The 19,891-nt window shown below is 33.0% G+C and overlaps 1 protein-coding gene across 11 annotated transcripts in view; it reads left to right on the plus strand.

Annotated features, from left to right (window-relative positions):
* Positions 1-19,891, plus strand: part of SOX5 (SRY-box transcription factor 5) — a 907,668-nt gene that overhangs the window by 287,771 nt on the left and 600,006 nt on the right. For 6 of the 11 annotated variants that reach the window (XM_039882498.1, XM_039882492.1, XM_039882491.1 and 3 more), the window contains one exon: positions 14,691-14,757. Coding sequence is in view for 1 of the 11 variants with exons in the window: in XM_039882487.1 (XP_039738421.1) it covers positions 12,981-13,002; positions 14,691-14,757 (89 nt within the window). In the remaining 10 variants the exon portion in view is untranslated. Of the gene's footprint in view, positions 1-2,161; positions 2,181-12,970; positions 13,003-14,690; positions 14,758-19,891 lie in introns of those variants that run through there. The other 5 variants (XM_039882488.1, XM_039882499.1, XM_039882500.1 and 2 more) reach the window with 3 other exon arrangements.

The raw sequence follows: 19,891 nt of genomic DNA on the forward strand, positions 1-19,891 counted from the left end.
AGAGAGAGAGAGAGAGAGCAGAGAGAGAGAGAGAGAAGGAGAAGGAGAAGGAGAAAGAGGAAGGGAGGGAAGAGAGGAGAGAGGAAAGAGGAGAGAGAATGGGAATATTTCTGCAAAGAAAGGAAAATGCCAGTACTATATTGCTTCATGCAGCCAGCTTGCAGGGTTGAGTTGGCATTTGGTAACTTGGTAGCGGCTGCCAGTGTGTGTGTGGTGGGAGAAGAGGGAATAGACAACAAGAAAAACACATAGAGCTTAAAAAAAGATGTAAAATGATTCACTTCATGCCATATGGACAAAAATGTTGTCACAAAAATAAGGCCAAAAAATAGTGCCAGGTTAGACTTTTAGTTCAAAAACATATGTATAATCATTCCCATGAACATGAATTTTAATTAGTATTTTGATAGAGAGAAACCAGATATTTTTTTAACCTGCTCTGTTCTTGTTTTCTGTTCCTCTCCCAGTTTTAGCCTCCATTAAACATTCATATACTGTATGTTTTGTGTCTGTATGAGGAAAATGCCTTATCCCTGGATTGGTGGGAATGCAAACATCTTGGTTTTCTGTGGCATACAAAATATCTTCCCAGTGGAGCTTGTAAGCAGAAACGTTGTCACCGGGAAATCTAGAGCTCTCTCTGAGCCCCAGGCACACCGACAAGGAAGGAAGCCATATGTCTTTTTCCTTTGTCAATGGAGGCATCTGCACCCATTTGGTTCCCCAGATCTACCCTTCACACTCATCCACATCTCGTCTCTCTGGGATGCCTTTTAAAAATGAAATGTTCAGTATACATATATAATACTATGTGACAGTACAGTTTTAGAGAAAATTTGATAAGACTGTGACTACAGAAACTTTAAAAAATGAAACGTGTAATTTATTGATAAATAAACTTAATAAATGTTCACATTTTACTTAGTTACATTCCACCTACATCTAAAAATGATTTGAGATGACAATACTCATTGGAGGGTACTGTGCTGAACATCTTCCTTTAGCAAAGCCCTTTCCCACCTTAAATGAGGTGCTTCAATTAATGCCTTGCATGCGATAATGAGATGATGACACAACAAAATGCTCATGTTAGCATGATTTGATGCTTAAGGGGGCCATCTACACCCCATTTTTTCCTCTCTTAAATAATACAGATGAATCAGATATTCGAATTAAAAATGATACAAGTGAATAAAAAACTTGGTAATAAAAATCAATCAACTATTGCTGCATGCAAAAGTGTTAACCTATTTTATATTCTTTATTGGAATCTTCAGCCTTTCCTCGGAGCATTAGTTGTACTTTAGTCAACTCCAAGGGCAAAGGTAAAATAAACAGTATTCTTAGCTAAGGTGAATTTTACCTCCCTCTTGGGTTTCTCAGAGATTTCTCAGACCCTTATTTTTCAGCAAGCACTAACACAAGCATTCCTTTTTTCTTTCCTCCTACCTTACCACCCTGAGGAATCTCCGGTCCATCCAGTGAGAATGGGATGCCTCACGGACAGTTGTTCAGTACATCCTCTTGGTCCTGGAAGTTTTCTCTGGGCTTGTTGTCTAATCTCTACTCTTCCACAAGGCCGTTAGTCATCATTCCTATAACAGTTATGACAACAGAAAGGAATGTGTTGTTGGATACACAGTGACCTCAAGTCACAAAACGAGATCCATGTCTATCCATTACATTGAGACTGCAACAGAGATAGTCTCGGCATTATCTATAAGCTGCCCCATTTTGGGAAGAGTGGAGAAAAGCTAAACAAATCTGCCTGCCTTTAGAACTCTAACTCAGGCTTATATTTCCTGGAAACTGTTCCCAAACTTTTGTGTCAGATTTCTGTTGGATCAAGTAGATTCATTCATCAATTAATTTTATCCCTCACTATTTTCAAGCCCTTAATATGACTTCTAAATTTAAGGAGAGTTAAAGGTTGCTCCTTGCTACAAAGATGTTTATACACAGGAGAATATTTTCTGGCTCTTATGTTTTTATGATTCCTAGTGGGTTTATATTAGTTTAAGGTCTCAAAGTCCTGTGAAATGAAGAAAAATAGAAAAGTTCTAAAATATATTTTCATTTCCTTAATATCCACTAAGACTATTTCATAATTAATTTATTCACAGAGACTATATTTATCTTCAGATAAAATTCAAGACTAAGCCATAATGAAAGCATCAAAGGTAATTCAGTCTTTCCAATCTTACTCCTCTCTCATATCAGAAATGTGGATGCAGCTGACACCAGCTAAAGTAGACTAAAGCAAACTTCTTACCCACCAGTAGTTTTCTGAGAATGATATGAGGATTTAAAAAATTACTCATCTGGGTTATTAATTATAACATTATTTGCAATGGTCAAATATTGGAAATAACCTAAATTTCCATCTATAAAAGGTCTGTTGAATAAATTGAAGTTTCCGCATATGATGACGTATCATGCAGTTATAAAAAATAGTGAAGATCTCTATACACTAATATGGAGACAGAGTATAGAGTGTGCTGCCTTTTGCATAAGAAAGAGGGCAAATAATAATTTCATACATTTGCTTATTTTTACAAAAAATAATACAGGAAGGATAAGTCAGAATTAATGAAAATAATTAATATAATGTGTGGGACTGAATAGAAGGGATATGGTTGGGAGTAAGCTTCCTTAAAGTTACCTTTATGTATAGTTTTGACTTTTGAACCATGCAAATATCATATATATATATATATATATTCAAAAATAAAATTTAATCAGCAAGTATGGAAAAATATTTGTGATAGATACTAACACTGATGGAAAGCTGAATGGTAATCATTGTTGATGGTACTTTGGACCAATACTCCACTAAAGAACAAAGAGGAAGTGAAGGGGGAAGCATTTAAGAAATTTGTACCTACTGGCTTGTATATATTACTGAAAATTTCCCATTAAATTCAATCCTGAAATTTTATTTTTATTTAATTCCTACAACGAACAGGAATCCCTTCTCTTTTTCTCATGCTACTCCTTTGACAAGATAGAAGAATAGATGAAGTTATTAATAGTTTTCTCTACTTTGGCAGTAACTGAGTCAATGATGTGATTTCATATCATGTATTTGGGGGACAATGGAGATATAGAATCAGTGTATATTCTTTGCCAGTTTCTAAAGTCATTATAATTATTAAAAAACACAACTCGTTATAGGAAGTATTACTTGCTTCCTGAGCCATATTGTTTTTTTCTCTTTAATTTTCATTTACTACGCAATGTCTATAATGTTTCATTTTCTACTAATATGCAACAAGCTCCCTGGGAGTATAACATGCTTTTGGAGTTCACCCTTTTGGAGACAAGAAAGGATTATTAAAATTATTTTAAGAAAATGAAATATGACTATGGAAAAGAAAAACAAAAAAGGTCCGATAATTATTAATTTATTAAATTAATGGGATTTCCAGTGGCCCAAAGTATTTAAGAAAGTTTTAAACATTTTCCTAACTTCTCTCCTGCATGACTCTGATTCAACTTGGTCATGTAGCTCTTTTATAAAACAAAGATGTGAAGATATGTATCACTTAAGAATAGATTTGTATTGGACCTACTTTAGGCAATTTTTTATTTCTAGAAAAATAACCCTGATTTTGGCAATGGTAAGGTATAGCTATAGATTTATGTTCTCATCTTTTGCTTCTGGTGTTGCTGTTCATCTGAGGGAAGCAGAGGAAGGGGGAACATGGGTGTGTCATCATGAAATTCACTTTCTTTATCCACATAGAATTTATGTTCGATTTAACAAAAATTTATTGGCACCTATTGTGTGTCTCGCACTGTAGCAATTCCTTTTATCTGATGACCTCCTAATTAAGTAGGCAAAATTTCATAGAATTTTACATAGTTTGAGAATTAAACACGCTGTGTAGTTAGAAAGCAAGATGATGACTGGAGTGAGGTATCGAGTGACTACTACCCGGTATGTTTGTGAGGAGAATGAAGGGAATTTACTAAGCCTAAGTAGCCTCTATGAGGATAAGGCTTTAGTTATGAGATAAGTCAGTGATCACATTATTAAAGAAATTTGTACCATTGCACATATCTGTGCTTTTCATCATGCAGTGACATGGTGAAAAAAATAATAAAGTGGAAACGTCAATTCCCCATATCAAAAGCTGTGAAATATATGTCCTCCCAGCCAAAGAAGGCAAGATCTGGAATTTTTTTTTAATGTAGATATATAGAATAAATATGCAACCCTCCCGATAATGTTGGCTGATGAAATGAAATTCACCAACTGTAATTCTGGCACAGAGAGACACACATAGTGCCTGCATACACACGCACACACACACACACACACAGACCCTCAGCATATTCTTAATCATTTGATATCTTATTTACATTTCATTTGCTAGAGTAAATTCTATCATTTGAACTTTTAAAAAATATATTTCAATATTACTTAGGGAAAAATAGGAAATAATGTGATTGGCTTTCAAATAGCTTATTACCATTCAAATACTCTCAAGATAAATTATATTTTAAAAATACCACCCTGTTTTAGCTTCTGAAACATTCTAAATGGAGACTTAGTTCTAAGTAATCAAAATTGCTTTAGTTGTGCAGAGCAGCATTAAAAGCCTTGTCCACTAATTGAGTGAAGCGACGCTTCTGAAGCAGCCTTGTCCTCTCATTAGATGATCTTGCAGGCACTGTTTGACATCCTGGGTTTCCAGGCTCAATCTAACAGTACTGCTGGCTCAAATTAATGGTAATTCATTATGACACACTACTATGTCCTTCCAGTGAAACAGCAATGTGGAATCCATGGGGAATCTGGCACTGCTACTTCTTGATCACATTCCTTCCCATTGTTGTTCAAGCGACCACCTTTGGATGTACCTTCTCACTTCTTCAGCTAACTGCTGATTGAAGGTATACCTTGACTGAAGAATTTCATTCACTTCCCTTCCACTAATATTTCTAGAGAGAAAGAGGGTATGTGACAGTAGGCCAAGTCAGTCTGGAAAATGATACCATGTTCTAGAGGTAATAAAGTACATTCATGTGTACATGTGTGTGCAGGGACTTCTTTTGGAATGTAAATATCTCACCCGTATCTATTCGAGGGAATGTTAATAGAAAATGTTGAGAGAGAATTTTCATGAATGTGATATAAATTCAAAGAGAATGAAAGTTTTCTGACTATATGAGTTTGGTTATTCAAAGTATTCAAATATTTTGGGAGAAACGTCACATTTTTATGAGCATTGCTGTCCAAATGCTGCTTTTTACTCTTATGAGTAGGCATAATGCTGTTGCTAGGGGAAAGGTTACAGCAGTGATGCAATTGGATACTTCCTCCTGTCACCTCTAAAATGTACGTTTGTGTCAATCAGTACGTTGTGTTGATTCAGCTAATTTCTCCCATCCATGGAAGAATAACTCAAGTCTACCCATTGTCTAAACAATGTCTGGATCCAAGATTTCCTTGGAAATCCTTAAATTGATCATGAGTGTAGAAAAGGTTGTATATATCTACCGATCGACTCCATAGTGTTGGAAATAATGGTGTTTAGTCAGTATGAGGTACAGGACAGTTTTGGCATCCACTGTTTTCCCAAGACTGAACCTAATCTCACTGTGGGACGTCTAGTCCAAACAATATGGACCTGGTGGGATTTTAACAGTTTTAAAAGCCTGCCTATTCACACACCATTTATGGTTTAAAAGTCCACTATTAGATTCATTCCTTTGAGTTATATTAAAGTTAATAAACAAACAAGCAAACATAAAAACCTTTTCATGACATAATTGAATTGCTTAAAATAGCTAATAGGTTACTATTGGTTATCAGTAATCATTTATTCATTTATTTATCTAATGTTTATTTCTGTAACTCTATTCCTCAATAAAATATACTCTAACAAATCCATCAGTTCAGAACTAGTTCCCATTACCTCATTTACAAAATTCTTGGATAAAACATGGATATCTATGTTTCCATAGTAGTTATTAATGTGTCCTAAGTGCCTGATTACTTCACCAAATCTGCTCCATCCACTTTTAATCTTCACAGTTTTGGTAAATAGCGACTCTATCCTTCTATTTGCTCATTCCAAACACCTGGGAGTTATCCTTAACTTCTAGCTTTCACTCACTCACACACACATCTAATCCATTGATAAATCCTATCTGCAAAAATATATTTCTAATTCACCATTGCTACTCTAGCTCAAGATAACATAAACTATTGCCTGGAATATTAAAGAATCTACATTTATACCTTCCCTCAGTCTATTCTTAATATAGTTCTGGAAGTAAATGGTTGTCAAAAGATCTGGGGATTACTACTGGCATTTAGTGGGCTAAATTTAGAGATAGATGCTAAATGACCTGCCATGTGCTTGATAGGACAAAGAGGAGTTGCCCACCCAAAATGCCAATAGCAACCCTACCGAGAAATACTGAACCCATTAAAAACCTAAGGCACATTATATACTAAGGCACATTATATTCCACTTAAACTCCTCCAATGGCTCCTAGTTTTTCTGAGACGAAAGACAGTATTCTACAAGTTACAACAGAAGGGCCTACAGGGTCTTACACAATCCATCCTTGTCCCTCTCTCACTTACCTGATCTCATTTCCTATTACTCTTTCATTCACTCACTGCATTCCAGCCACTATGAAAATATAATTGTGCCAGCATGTTATTCCCACTGCCTGAAAAGTTCTTTATGAAATATGCATATGTCTCGATCCCTCTGCCCTTTCTTAAGTGCCCTCTTTCTCACTTACTCTGCTTAAAATTGTAGTTCCTCCTCTCAGATTCCAATCCACAAGCTATTTTGTCTCCAAAATAGTCGTTGCCATCTAACATATTGTTATATTATTGTCTTTCTTCATTCATCAGAATATAAGGTTAATGAGAGATTTCGTTGTCTGTTTTGTTCTCTGCTATTATTATATTGCTTAGAACAGTATCTGACATATAGTACGTGCTCAATAGTTTTTGAATGAATGAAGTTAAACTGATTAGTCAGTATTGCACTAAAGAAATGGGCATTTAAAAGCTGAGAGGCTAGCAGATGTGTCAAGAGACACATGGCAAAGAGAAGAATTTACACGTTTCCTGAATGTATTTCATTCATCTACTAATTATTTATTAAAATCCAATCTAAGTCAGGCACTCTTCTTGGTGCTCGAGGTAAAGCAGTGGACAAAATAGGCAAGGTCATAAAAACAAACTAGTTTTAGAGATGGTAAACGCTATGCAGGAAATAAAAGAAAAAAAAGGTAGTGACAGGTCATGGAGGGAGGCCTCCAATTCTTGTATTCCCTCCAACCCCCACCGCTGTAACCTGACTAGCTCATTTCCATATTAGTAACAATTACTTCATTTGATACATTAGCCAACACTTGAAAAAAAAATGGGGAATTGGTATATAGGTGTATTTTGAAGAGGTCTATGTGGTCCATTGGTAAGAAAATGGCTTTTTCAAGTCAGAAATCTTGGGTTCAAATCTCAGCTCTGCCACTTGTTGCCCATGTGGCCATGGGAAAAAAAGTTCAACTCAGTAACCTCATTTGTTAAGTATTAATAATGTATACTTCATAGGGTGGTTGTGAAGTGAAGAATTAGTAAAGTGTCTGATGCATAAAAATGAATTTTTAATGCACAATTAAATAAGGCAATACATATTTTTTAAATGCTTTTAGCTGCTACACAGAAAACTGACCTGGATGGTGCCTAGTGGGCATCTATGTGCTAAGGAGGAAGAAGGGGTTATTGTGAGAACACTAAGTACCAACTCAGAATTTTCGTAAAGCCCTCTCCTCACTTAAATAGCAATGTACAATTTGTATGAAAATTTTGTTATTCTACTTAATAGCATTTTTATTATTGTGAAAGTTATATAATTTATTGGAGAAATATTCAGAAAATGTAGATTAAACAAGAATAAAGTACATTTCTATAACTCTAAAAGTGGCAGTGTAATGTTTTGGCATTTATCCTTTGAGTCATTTTTATACCGTGTGTGTATATATATAAATATGTGTATATCATTGATTATATAAACTACGGATCCTCTGCCTAATTACCATAATTAATATTTTAGAATATTAATATTTTGGAACAAAATCAGTGTTTAGGAACTTTTGGGCACTGGAGTCACAGGAATGTTATTTGGTTCTGGGTTCTGCTAATTACTGACTCATTTTCCTCAGCAGATTAGTAGGGAAATGATCTGTAGTTTACTTAACCAATGCTGTATTGTTAGCCATTTGGCCTTATTCCTTTTTTTATACTATCAGTAATTCTTAGATGAATTTATTTGAACATAAATTGTTCTTCCTTTTAGAATTATTAATGTTATATTCTTAGAAATGATGTTACATATGGACATGTGTAATATGGCTGGTATATGTGATTTAATTTTTCTTCAAAAAATTGAATCACTTTCAACTTTCATTAGCCACATATGAAAGGCTGCACTTTACCATACCTTTCCAGCATGGAATATTATAATAGTACCTTGTGGTAATTTGGCATAACCCATAACTGAGTACTTCCATATGTATGCTAACCTTCCACTTATAGGTCTTGTGAAATGAGAAGTTCCTCAGTATCCCTTGGAGAGTCAGGAAAGACTTCCCTGAGAAGGTAAAATAATTAGGTTGAGTTTTGAGGGAAGAGTATGCAGAGAAAAATGACAGAACATGCTCAAGTTGCCTCATGTATAGGGTTTCCGACTGGAGCAAGGAGAGAAGTTAAGAAAGGTATCATCGTAGTCAAGGTAAGAAGTACAATGGTGTGGGAATTGCAATAGCTATGGAAATGGAGAGGAAGAGACGGCTTTTATAGATATTAAAGAAATGGGAAAAGCATGATTCAATGGCCAATATAGATGCAGAAGGTGAGAGAAAGAGTCTCCTTCTAGGCTCAAGCGTAAGGACTTTTTAGTTGAAGAGTTTTAAATTTCTGTGAATTGCCTATTTGTTTTACATCTTCTGAGTTCAGTTATTAGAATACTTGAATTACAGGAAACAAAGGCTATTCCTTTTCACATAGTAAATATGGTTAGACAACTGTTGTTTTGTCTTCCAGCATTCCTTGCTACTACCCATTCTTCTAGAAAGAAAACTCTCGACCCTATAAACACATACACACACTTTCCTTAGGGAGAATTCTTCTTCATTCTCTGCCTACCACAAAGGCACTTGATACAGTACTGGCCAGTCATAGAAATTTATTCTGCTGGCCACTGTGACTGATATAAATAGAAGGCCCTTAGTTTTTTCAATACAAAAATCTTCCCTTATGACATTTCACCTTCCTATTGAATGGTAATTTAAATTTAATTAAAATACCTGTACATATTCTTGCTATGGCATGAAAAGATTATAATAAGAGTAATAAGATGATCTAACAGTTACTTATAATGTTACTCATTGGTACTCGATGGACCAGGCACTCTTACCCTTGACAGCAATTAACTCATTTAATTCCATTAACCATTCTATAAGGCATGCATCATTATAATTCCCATATAATGATCAGGAAATGGAGCAGTCAAGATATTAAGTAACTTTTCAGTGGTCACGTATAAGTGCTGGAACCAGGATAGCAAGAATTAACAAATTCTTAGCAGAGGAAATGTGGTCGTTTGTATTTATCTTAAGGAACAATACCCAATAGTTAAACATCTCTTCCATAAGGTTAAACTTTACTTACAATTACTCAGCATTTACTGGGAACAAATTAAGATTATTGATCTTCTATATTTTCTCTTGACAATTATTTAATTAGCTTACTAATCAATTATATAAATTCTATGTCTATTTAGTGATAATGATAATACCGTGTTATATGTATCAGAGATGGATAATCTCACTTTTTATATTATCACTGGAAATTTCCACTTTATAACTTTTCATCTTATTTAATCTATTTAAATACATTATAATATCTGCTATATTGTTAATTCCTTAGTGCAAAATCTGTATCTGATTAATCTTCTTAGCTTTTAAAGTAAGGCAAAAAGAAGAGAAATTAACATTTATTATTGGATTCTGTAAATACATTAGTTCAGTTAATCCTCACCTTAAAGATGAGGAAACTGAGTTTCAGAAAGGTTTTACCAACCATAATTTGAGGCCTGAACTCAAACTGAATTCCAGGTAATCCCAAAACATGTTTTCTTTTTATTTCTCAATTTTACCTTACTACATATACAATATCTTATGATAAGCACTTACTAACTTTCTGTTGAGTAAGTAAATAGAAAAATGAATAGATGGTTGCTATTCAACAAATCCCCAACTTGTGCAACTTACCTGCACACACTCTGTGGAGAAGAGAATGGAAACTCCTTATTTAAATTTCAACAGTAGAAAATATACTTGAATAGTCAAACGTGGATTAAATAAACAAAGAGATTAAGCACACTAGGTTGTATAACTGGAATACACATATAACTCATTATCATAAAATTGGGTAATGCAGCCTCTGAGTATTGCTTTAAATGAATTTATATTAAAATTGAAGGTTAAATAAAATTGGGAAACTTCAATTTTATCACTGAAATTTGTTACTTTTAAAGTATATATTTCTTCACATTCTCATCTAGTTTTGTTTGGCAGCTCAGTTTTCTTTTACAAAAGCCATTCTTAAACAGAGAATTTTAAAATCACTAAAGTATCTACATGATTTCTCATTTTTAACAATTATATTCTGAACTATTATCATACTTTGAATTAAAACAATTTTTTACACTATCAGCCCTGATAAAGTGACAGTTATACTTGGATTGTATTATAATACATGAGCTCTGTTGAAAGACTAATCTCTGAAGACTAGTTTAAAAGTAGAACATTTTTTTATTATTTTATTATTGATATTTAATCTTAGCATGCTATTAATGTTATCTGTCAAGGAATAATCTATCAAAATATAAGTTTTTTTCTATTATCTTAACATGGTTAGATTTTTCAAGATAAATGTGGGTACTTTTCCTTTTAAAAATGAGAATACGATTGTGTTAATGTATTTTCGTTTTATACTATGTAATTTTTAAAACCTGCTTTATTGAGTTAAAATTTATATACTGTACAATCCACTCATTTAAAGTGTGAAATTCAATGTGTTTAATAAATTGAAGGAATTTCTCAATATTATCACAATTTAATTTTAGAACAATTTCATTCGACAGAAATTCCATCCTTGTTAACAATCACTCCCCAAATGCCCCCAAGTCTCCTTTCTCTGTAACTCTATGTAACCATTAATCTTATGTCGCTATAGATTTACCTATTCTGAACATTTCTTATAAATGGAATCATACAATATATTATCTTTTGTTACTGGCTTTTGTTTGGTATAATGTCTTCAATGCTCATTCATATTGTAACATGCATTTTATTTCTTTTTATGGCTGAATAATATTCCATTGTATGGATATACCTAATTTTGTTTATCCATTCATCCATCAATGGACATTTAAGTTGCTGCAACATTTTGGCTATTATAAATAATGCTTCTATGGACATTCTTGTATAAGTTTTTGTATGGACATATGTTTCATTTCTCTTGTGTATATACATAGGGATAGAATTGCTGGCTTATATGATAACTCTCTATGTAACCTTTTAAGAATTTCCAAGCTGTTTTTCAAAGCACCTGCAGAGCTTCACATTCCTATTACTGATGTATGAGAGTTTTAATTTTTCTAGATACTCACCAGCACTCATTATTATCTCTCTTTTTTAAATAGCCATCTTAGTGGATGTGAAGTAGGATATCATTGTGATTTCAGCTTGCCTTTGCCTAATGGCTAATGATGTTGAACATCTTTCCTGTGCTGATTGGTCATTTATATATTCCTCTGTTGAAATGTCTGTTCAGATTCTCTGCCCATATTTAAATTGGGCTGTTTGACATTTTGTTATAAAGTTGTAAGAGTTCTTTATATATTCTGTATATAAGTCCCTTATCAGATGTATAACTTCCAAAAATTTTCTCTCATTCTGTAGGTTGTCTTTTCACTTACGTGATGGTATACTTTGAAGCACAAATGTTTTGTATTTTGATGTTGTTCAATTTATCTATTTTTTCTTTTGTTACTTATCTGCTAGTGTTATATCTGAGATACCATTGCCAAACTCAAGGTTATGAACATTTATGCCTTCTTCTTAGAGTTTTATAGTTTTAGTTCTTACATTTAGTTATGTGATCCATTTTTACTTAATTTTTTGTGTGGTATTGAGGTAAGGGTGCAATTCCATTCTTTTGCACGTGGATATCCAGTTGTCCCAGCACCATTTGTTGAAAAAAACTATTATGTTCCAATACTAATTCTCTGAAATCAAATGAGTGTCCTACCATTCAATTCAATCTGACACTCTCTGGAGTTAGCATTAGATCTCACGAGTTAAAGGTTAAGGTCTCCAACAAGACTTATTTTATTTCAGAACCCATCTTTGTAGATATTATTTTATTTACTTCAATGGTATTTTAGTTTTTAATGCAGAAGTCTTCTACCTCTATTATTGAATTTATACTTAAGTATTTTATTCTTTGCCACAATATTATAAATAGAATTGCTTTCTAAAAGCAATTAGCAGAATGTTTATTGCTAGTATACAGACATTTAATTGAGTTTTTTTACATTGATCAAGTATCCTGCAAACTTAGTGAACTTGTTCATTAGTTCTTATTTTTTGGTGAATTCTTTAGGATTTCTTTTTTAAATGTTGTGTAGAAATAGGAATTATTTTACTTCTCTCTTTTCATCTGGTTATATTTTATTTCTTTTTCTTTCCTGATGAACCTGGCTATAACCTCTAGTACAGTATTAAGTCGGAATGGTATGAGTAGATATCCTTGTCTTATTCCTGATCGTAGGGGGAAAGCAATCAGTCTTTCACCATTAAGTATGATAGTTTTTTGTGTCCCCCCCACCCCAATACTTCTCTTGTAAACTTGTATTTTAGATTCTTCTTTGGAGTAAAACATGCTCTTCAGCTGTTTACAAGGTAATTTCTGAGTTGTACAAACTTCACATTCCTCCACTGTATTCCCCCATTCGATTTTGGCTGCCACAATCAGCAAGTAAGCACGAGGACCCTTTTTTCTTGCATCTGCACTGGAACCTTAGCAGTAGATAGTTTTTGTGGGGTTTTTTGTAGATAGTTTTTATTAGGTTGAGGACTTCTGTCAAATGTTTCTAGCAACTATTGAGATGATTATATGGTTTCATCTTTTATAAGTATGGTATGTTACATTATCTGATTTTTAAATGTTAAACCAACTTTGGATTCCTTGGATAAATCTCACTTGGTCTTGGTGTATAATTCCTTTTATTATTTTATATATTTTAAAAGAATTAGATACTCTAGAAATCACCCAAAATTATTGAGGCCTTTCAAAATGAATTCTTATATAAACTAATAATCAAAAGTTGTACAGGTAGCCTGGTCTTAGGTCATCTCTAATCTCTGCCTCTAGTATGTCAGACCAATGTCCCAGATGTGGAATTACACTATCCTAAAATGATCATTTTGAAGTTTTATTTAAAGTACTGACAATAAATCTGGTTTATGATGATACAGATAACTCTCCCATCCTATGGCAGAAAAGTTATATAATTTATATTTATATAACTTTAATGATTGTGTTGCAAGATCACAAAAATCATTAATACATGTTTAAACATTTTGAAACTATAGAACTTAATTATTTGGGAGAGCCAAAGCTTAAAAAGTTGAGAATAGCCAATAAAATTCCTCTTATAAAAATTATCCTACATCCATTAGTAAATAAAAAAATCATTCTGAAATAGTTTTATGTATTGACAATTTTTTTTTTGTTTTTTAGATTCATGACAAGCCTTTAATCCATTTACAGATCAGGAAAACAAGCATTCAAGATGTTAGATAAATTTCCAAAAACATATAGCTCTTCTGTTATGAGATCAATGATTAAACCATGGTCTTCATGACACTGGAGTCCGGCTCTGATAAAATGACTAAGTATAAATAGGGTGTTTCTGTTTCTATTTTGCTGTTTTTGTTGTTTTTAACCTAGAAATTATCCAATGAATTTGTAAGCCTTGTATTCTTATATAACTTATTATCCTAGTATGATGTACCACCGTGCTTTGATAAATGCTTGCCTGTATTTAATAAACTTAAGTGCTCATTAGCATGTTTTTCATAAAGTACTGTAGCTGTAAGTTATGTTGCATTATAAATATATTCTAAGTTAATCATCATGGACTAAAAGTTGGTAAAATTTTTTCTCTCAATAAAACTAGGTCCAGGGCTACATATACATACATACATGTGCTTACATGACTGAATTAATAATATAAAGATTTTTTAAAGTGATATAATTGATATTGTTCTAAAATAATTAGCTCATATTTTAACATTTAAACTGTCAATATATCTTGACTGTCATTGATAAACAATTGTTTTTCAGTTGTTCATTTATTATTCATTCATCGACCATTAACTGGCACAGTACTATGAGTCTGACATTGTTGTGTGGTTATGAATCTGGTCTAGAAAAACATTGTTACGATGACACTACTTAATTTTTTTTCACAGTTTTGTAGTAGCAATCTTGTTTAACTCTCTTTATGATGTTTAATTTTTTCAGTATTTTAGAATTACTTTGATTTCTAGCTAAAAACTTTTATTTCCTTTTCTTTTTCTTGTAGCATTGCAAGATATAGATAATATCAAGGACATCGGGAGTGGGAGAGATTGGATTTGGAGACTGAACAGGTCAGGATATTTTCATTATTATTTGCTGACCATTCTTTTGCCATTAATTCTGAAGTTATTAAGTCTCTTGCCTCTTATTTCTTGTATGTGCTTAGTATGTTCTCAGTTTTACAAATCATGACTAACACCTTTATATAAAAAAATTCAGCATTTCAGTATCCTTTTTAGGATTTGAAGATGAAAAAATAATTTAAAGAAAGTTTCAAGACTAGAAGAAAATTTCTTAATAAGATTTAGAGATAGTACCCTGATTTCTATTATTCTTTATAGTATATAAACTGTTTTGAAATGAAGGATTCTTGATAACTTTTACAAATCAAAATTTTAAAACATATAAAATGTTATTAATTATGTAGTTGTAGTAGGAGAACACTTGGCTTGTGAGTCAAGTTTTCTTTTTCTACTGTATTGCCTGGGCTTGTGTTCACCTCTAAGAGCTTTTGACACTCTTCAGAATCAATCTGTTTGCTAACAGGAATTTTAAGTATTGAATGTTGACTACTTTGTGTAAAATGAAAGTTAATTAAAGCAGATAATTTCTATGTAAATAGAAAGATCTCAAAAGTCAAAGGGTCTGCTATGAGCATTTGTCAGCCATTTTGGAAGGTTTAATGCTAGTCATACCCTCAGTAAGCTGGAACCATGCTGATATTTGCAGTCCCCATTGCCCTGGGTTTTACTATGAGTGATTGGTGGCTTTGTGTTCACCTTCTGCCTCAGAAAATCTCTCAGTTGTCTTAAACAGTGATTACAGCTCTCACTGCTATTGCTTAGTTATTGATAAAAGCTTGAGCATTCTTTCCTTCTCTGTTATCCCTCCAGTGCTACCACTTCCACAATTCTTCTGGATTTTGACTTAGCTCCTCCACATCCAGGTCTCCTATCAAGCAATTGCCAGTGGGTTTTTCAGTTTTCATCACACAGAGAGATAAATGCCTTTGTCCTTTAGTCTGATCACATCTCTCCAAGTAAAATGGCTTGTTCAGAAAGGAGCTAAGCTTAAAGCTCTCCCTGGATGCTTCAGGGATTTAGTGATTTCTGAACATCAGCATTAGGGACTAGACAGATTATTACTGTTGTATATATTGAGAGAACACTGCCCATCATCTTAAAGGAAAATAATTTCAAGTAGATTTGATGCAGTGTATATGCTCAAGTCTCTGCTTTTAGCTAAATATGGTAAGGGTCCTAAAAAAAAAAAAGCTATATTTAAAATGATATGCCCAAGTAATTAGGTTCATAAGTATGTCTACACTGATTTTTACGAGTTGAGAACCACTTTTGAGTGACACTTTTATAGAGATTTTCTGGTAGTAAATACCCCACAATTTTCAGATTACAAATATCATTGAACTAAATATTAAAAAGAAACAAATTGAAGCCCAAAGTGATGAATTTTTTTTTTTATATACAGCAATTATATAAATATGAACCTTAAATTGAATACACTTGTTGTTTGAGTTTTGAATGTTTGGAAGCAAAATCAAGACGGAAGAGACAAATATGTCATAGATCTCTGGTCTTGAGAGAGAGAAAGATTCGCAATCCAATCTACCTATTTTACAAACCTAAATTGCCACCCAATGTTACATGAAATATTAGTAACAGAGGTAAATCTTTGTTTCTTGACATGACACAGGCCTACTACATTATGCTTCCTTCCAGATTACAGAATACAAATAATTTTGCACAAAACATTGTGCACACACATAAAAAATACCATGTTATTTACCATCTTCACCAATTTATAATTTGATAAAAATACAAATTGATACTAATACTCCACTTTGGATTTTACTGATATTCAAAGAAATCAAGAATTTTAAGATTTTCTTTTTTACTGTTGTTTCTTTGCTGTTCAGCTAGATGAAATGAAAAAATGATTATTCATCCATCCATTTGTTTACTCTTATTCTCCTGGAGCTTTCTTTCTGGTGGAGGAAAACATAAATTGAAAATTTTGATATATGTGCTTATGCCAATAAGTACTGAGAAGAAAATAAAACAGTAAACAGAGAAAAGCTGGAAACTGTATCAGATACTGTGTCTAGGGAAGACATTTCTGATAAGGAGAGAATGGAGTACAGACCTGAATGGAGTGAGAGATGGAACCATTTAGATATATGGGTGAAGAGAGATACATTAAGTGGCAAGAAGTATAAGAGGTGTGTCTGATATATAAAAGGAGTGTCAAGAAGTGCGATGTGGCAGGAGGAGAGTAAAGAACAGACAACTAAGAGATGAGAATGGGGAGGGTGATGTGGAGTTTATCATATAGAACCTGGTAGACCATGGAAGAACCTTGACTGTTGTACTGAGTGAGATGGGAATCATTAAAGGGATTTTAGCTGATGAGGGGCATAATACGGCTCACACGTTTTAAGGATCACTTGGATTTATAGGTTGTGTAAAGCATTTTAAAGTTTTCACTCTATACTCAGAATATAAATTATGAATGAAAATAAACTTAAATTAACAATGATCAGGGTAACATAATTTAATCAGGATACTGACTGATGATTATGTTCAAGGAACTAATGCTTTCATTAGTTCAGTACAGCTATCATTCTTCTATTTTATGTCCTTAAATTGCAGAATTTTTTTGAGTTTGAATCATATTCTTTGACTTTGTATAGTAACTTACTGTTTTATAATAGAGACATTAATGACAATGACGTGATATTTAAAAATTGTGTACATTTGATTAGTTACTTTGCATAGCTGAATTTCCTATTTGCTTGTCATTTATAGTGTCAACTGAAATTACATAGCCTTGTATAAGTCTACATATAAGTCATGAATTTTATCTTCTGTTTGCCAGGGAAGCTGTTTGAAATTTTGTTGTGGTTTTATTACAATTATCACATGACCCATAAGAATATTTATTAGGAGAAACATGACGTAGTTTAAAAAAATGTCCTCTAATTTCTACTAAGTTGTTGTGGATTCTGGAACCAGCTCTGAAACTTACCAGCCTGATGATTTGTGTTCTTTGATGACCATGTTTTGATGATAACCTGTGTTTGCCTGCCAAATGACCAACACTGCTTCTCCCATAAGGAGAAACACTGTTTTTATTATCTTTGCAGTTCCTTTACATTTGTTAAGCCTGTGTGCACATATTAGATTAAGAGTCACCTACACTAGAAGTGACCATTTTTAATATAAAAGAGAAAATAAGGGATATTATTTCAAAGAAATAGCAGAGAGAAATGTCTATATTTATTTTCAGAAAAAAATATCAGGTTAGAAAAGATATTGTTGATATTTGAAAGGAAGGGTTGTTTCTAAAATTAATCATTATTATGTTAAAGAATCAATGTGATGAAAACATGAAAATTTAGGGGATGGAGTTACCTTCTACTAGCAGTCTCGTGACAGCAGTTTCCAATTGCCAAATAACCGTTCATTTTACCAAAATTTTCTAAAACTTAAATCAACACATTAAAATGCTTTTAATACTATAATTATGTGAGCTTAGATTTTCATTATTTGGTTATCAGAATATTCATGCAACAAATTTATATGTATTAGTTTCAAAACAAAAATATAAAAACTAATTCATTTATGAGCATTTAATATAATTTTTCTGAAATTCGTGTTTATTCTAAATTCTTTTTTTTTGTCATAAGAATAAGTTTTACAATTAAACAGAAAAATAAGGACATTATTCTTTGACATTATTTTTTGAAGGTATGGGCATGCCTACCTCAACTTAACATACACATCTAAAAATGATCTTGAATCTGGGATGATTCACATTTATTTCTGCCACACAGAGTAAAGGAGGTTCTCTTTCTCCTAGAAAGTCCTGTCCCTCTACCTATGCTTAAACCCCATTTCCTTTGGCAGTTCCAGAACCATTGATTCTTCACTTCAGTATTCTTCAGCTTCTTCTTTACTAGAACCTTTAGTATTTAAACATGCTTAGGTTTTCCATTTTAAAATAAATAAATAACGAAACTTCTCTTTGACGCTGCTCCATTCTCCAGCTACCACTCTTTTCATATGTAGTTCTTTAAGTCTTAATTTACTGTTTCCATTTTCTTTCTTTCCTCTCTCTCCTCAATCCTGTACCACTCAATCCTGTACCACTTCTGTCATCCCAAGTCATCAGTTGTGTCATCATGCTAAATCCAAATGGTATTTTTTAGAACTTATCTTATTTGGCTCTTGATTCATTCAACTGCATGAATGACTCTCCAATTTCCACTCCACCCCACCCCACCCCTCTTTTTAAAGTGCTTTGCTTATAACATATGCTAAATGAATTTAGTTTGAAGACCCAAAACCAAATATTATAATATGAGATAGGTTCTATAAGAACTACAACGTGGTATTCTGTGAGGATATAGAGAAAAGAGAAAGTGTCATACAATATGGTATTTTAGCTGGGTCTTAGAGGATGCATATAAATTTCCTAGCAGAGATATTAGACACTGGGGATAGGGGGTTGCCTAGTATATATTTCATGTCCTGATGTCTTAAGTATCTGCTTGGGCTTGGGTTAGTTTGGATGCAGCAAGAAGTACACAAAAGGAGAATAGTGAATATAAAGATATGTTGCACTCTTTACAACATAAAAAGACTTTATAATTGAAAGTCTGTGAAGAGGACTTTGAATCTAATGGTAGTGATCTGACTTAATTCAACAGAACTTGGGGAGTCATTGAAAATTTTTTTTTTTGTTTAGGGGGTAATGATTAGGTTTGTGCCTTAGATTTATTCATTAATATGGCACCAGTATGAGGTCGAGTTGAAAGGGGAGAGGATACAAGGGAAAGAAAGGCTACTAATGCGATTATCAGGCAAAAGATCCAGAAAGTCAAGACCAAGGTGGTAACACCTGAGGACAGATAGATATAAGCAGAAATGCAAAGATGGAATCAATAGAGCTTGACTTCTTAGAGCAATAAGGGGTGAATTTCCACCTTGAGTAACTGAAATAAAGTGCATCCAATTCATGGATATAGGAAATTTTTTAAAAATGTGTTTGTTTTTATTTATTTACTTATTTTTTATTTGTGGGAGGATATTAATTGTTTTGAGAGTCTTTACAAGGGGATATCAGCATTGATATATAGAAGAAATATGCCATGCAGAGATTCTAGAACCTGGCAGGGGTGTGAAAGAT

This window comes from Pteropus medius, unplaced genomic scaffold (assembly GCF_902729225.1).
Source record: "Pteropus medius unplaced genomic scaffold, Ma_sr-lr_union100, whole genome shotgun sequence".
Classification (NCBI taxonomy): Eukaryota; Metazoa; Chordata; class Mammalia; order Chiroptera; family Pteropodidae; genus Pteropus; species Pteropus medius.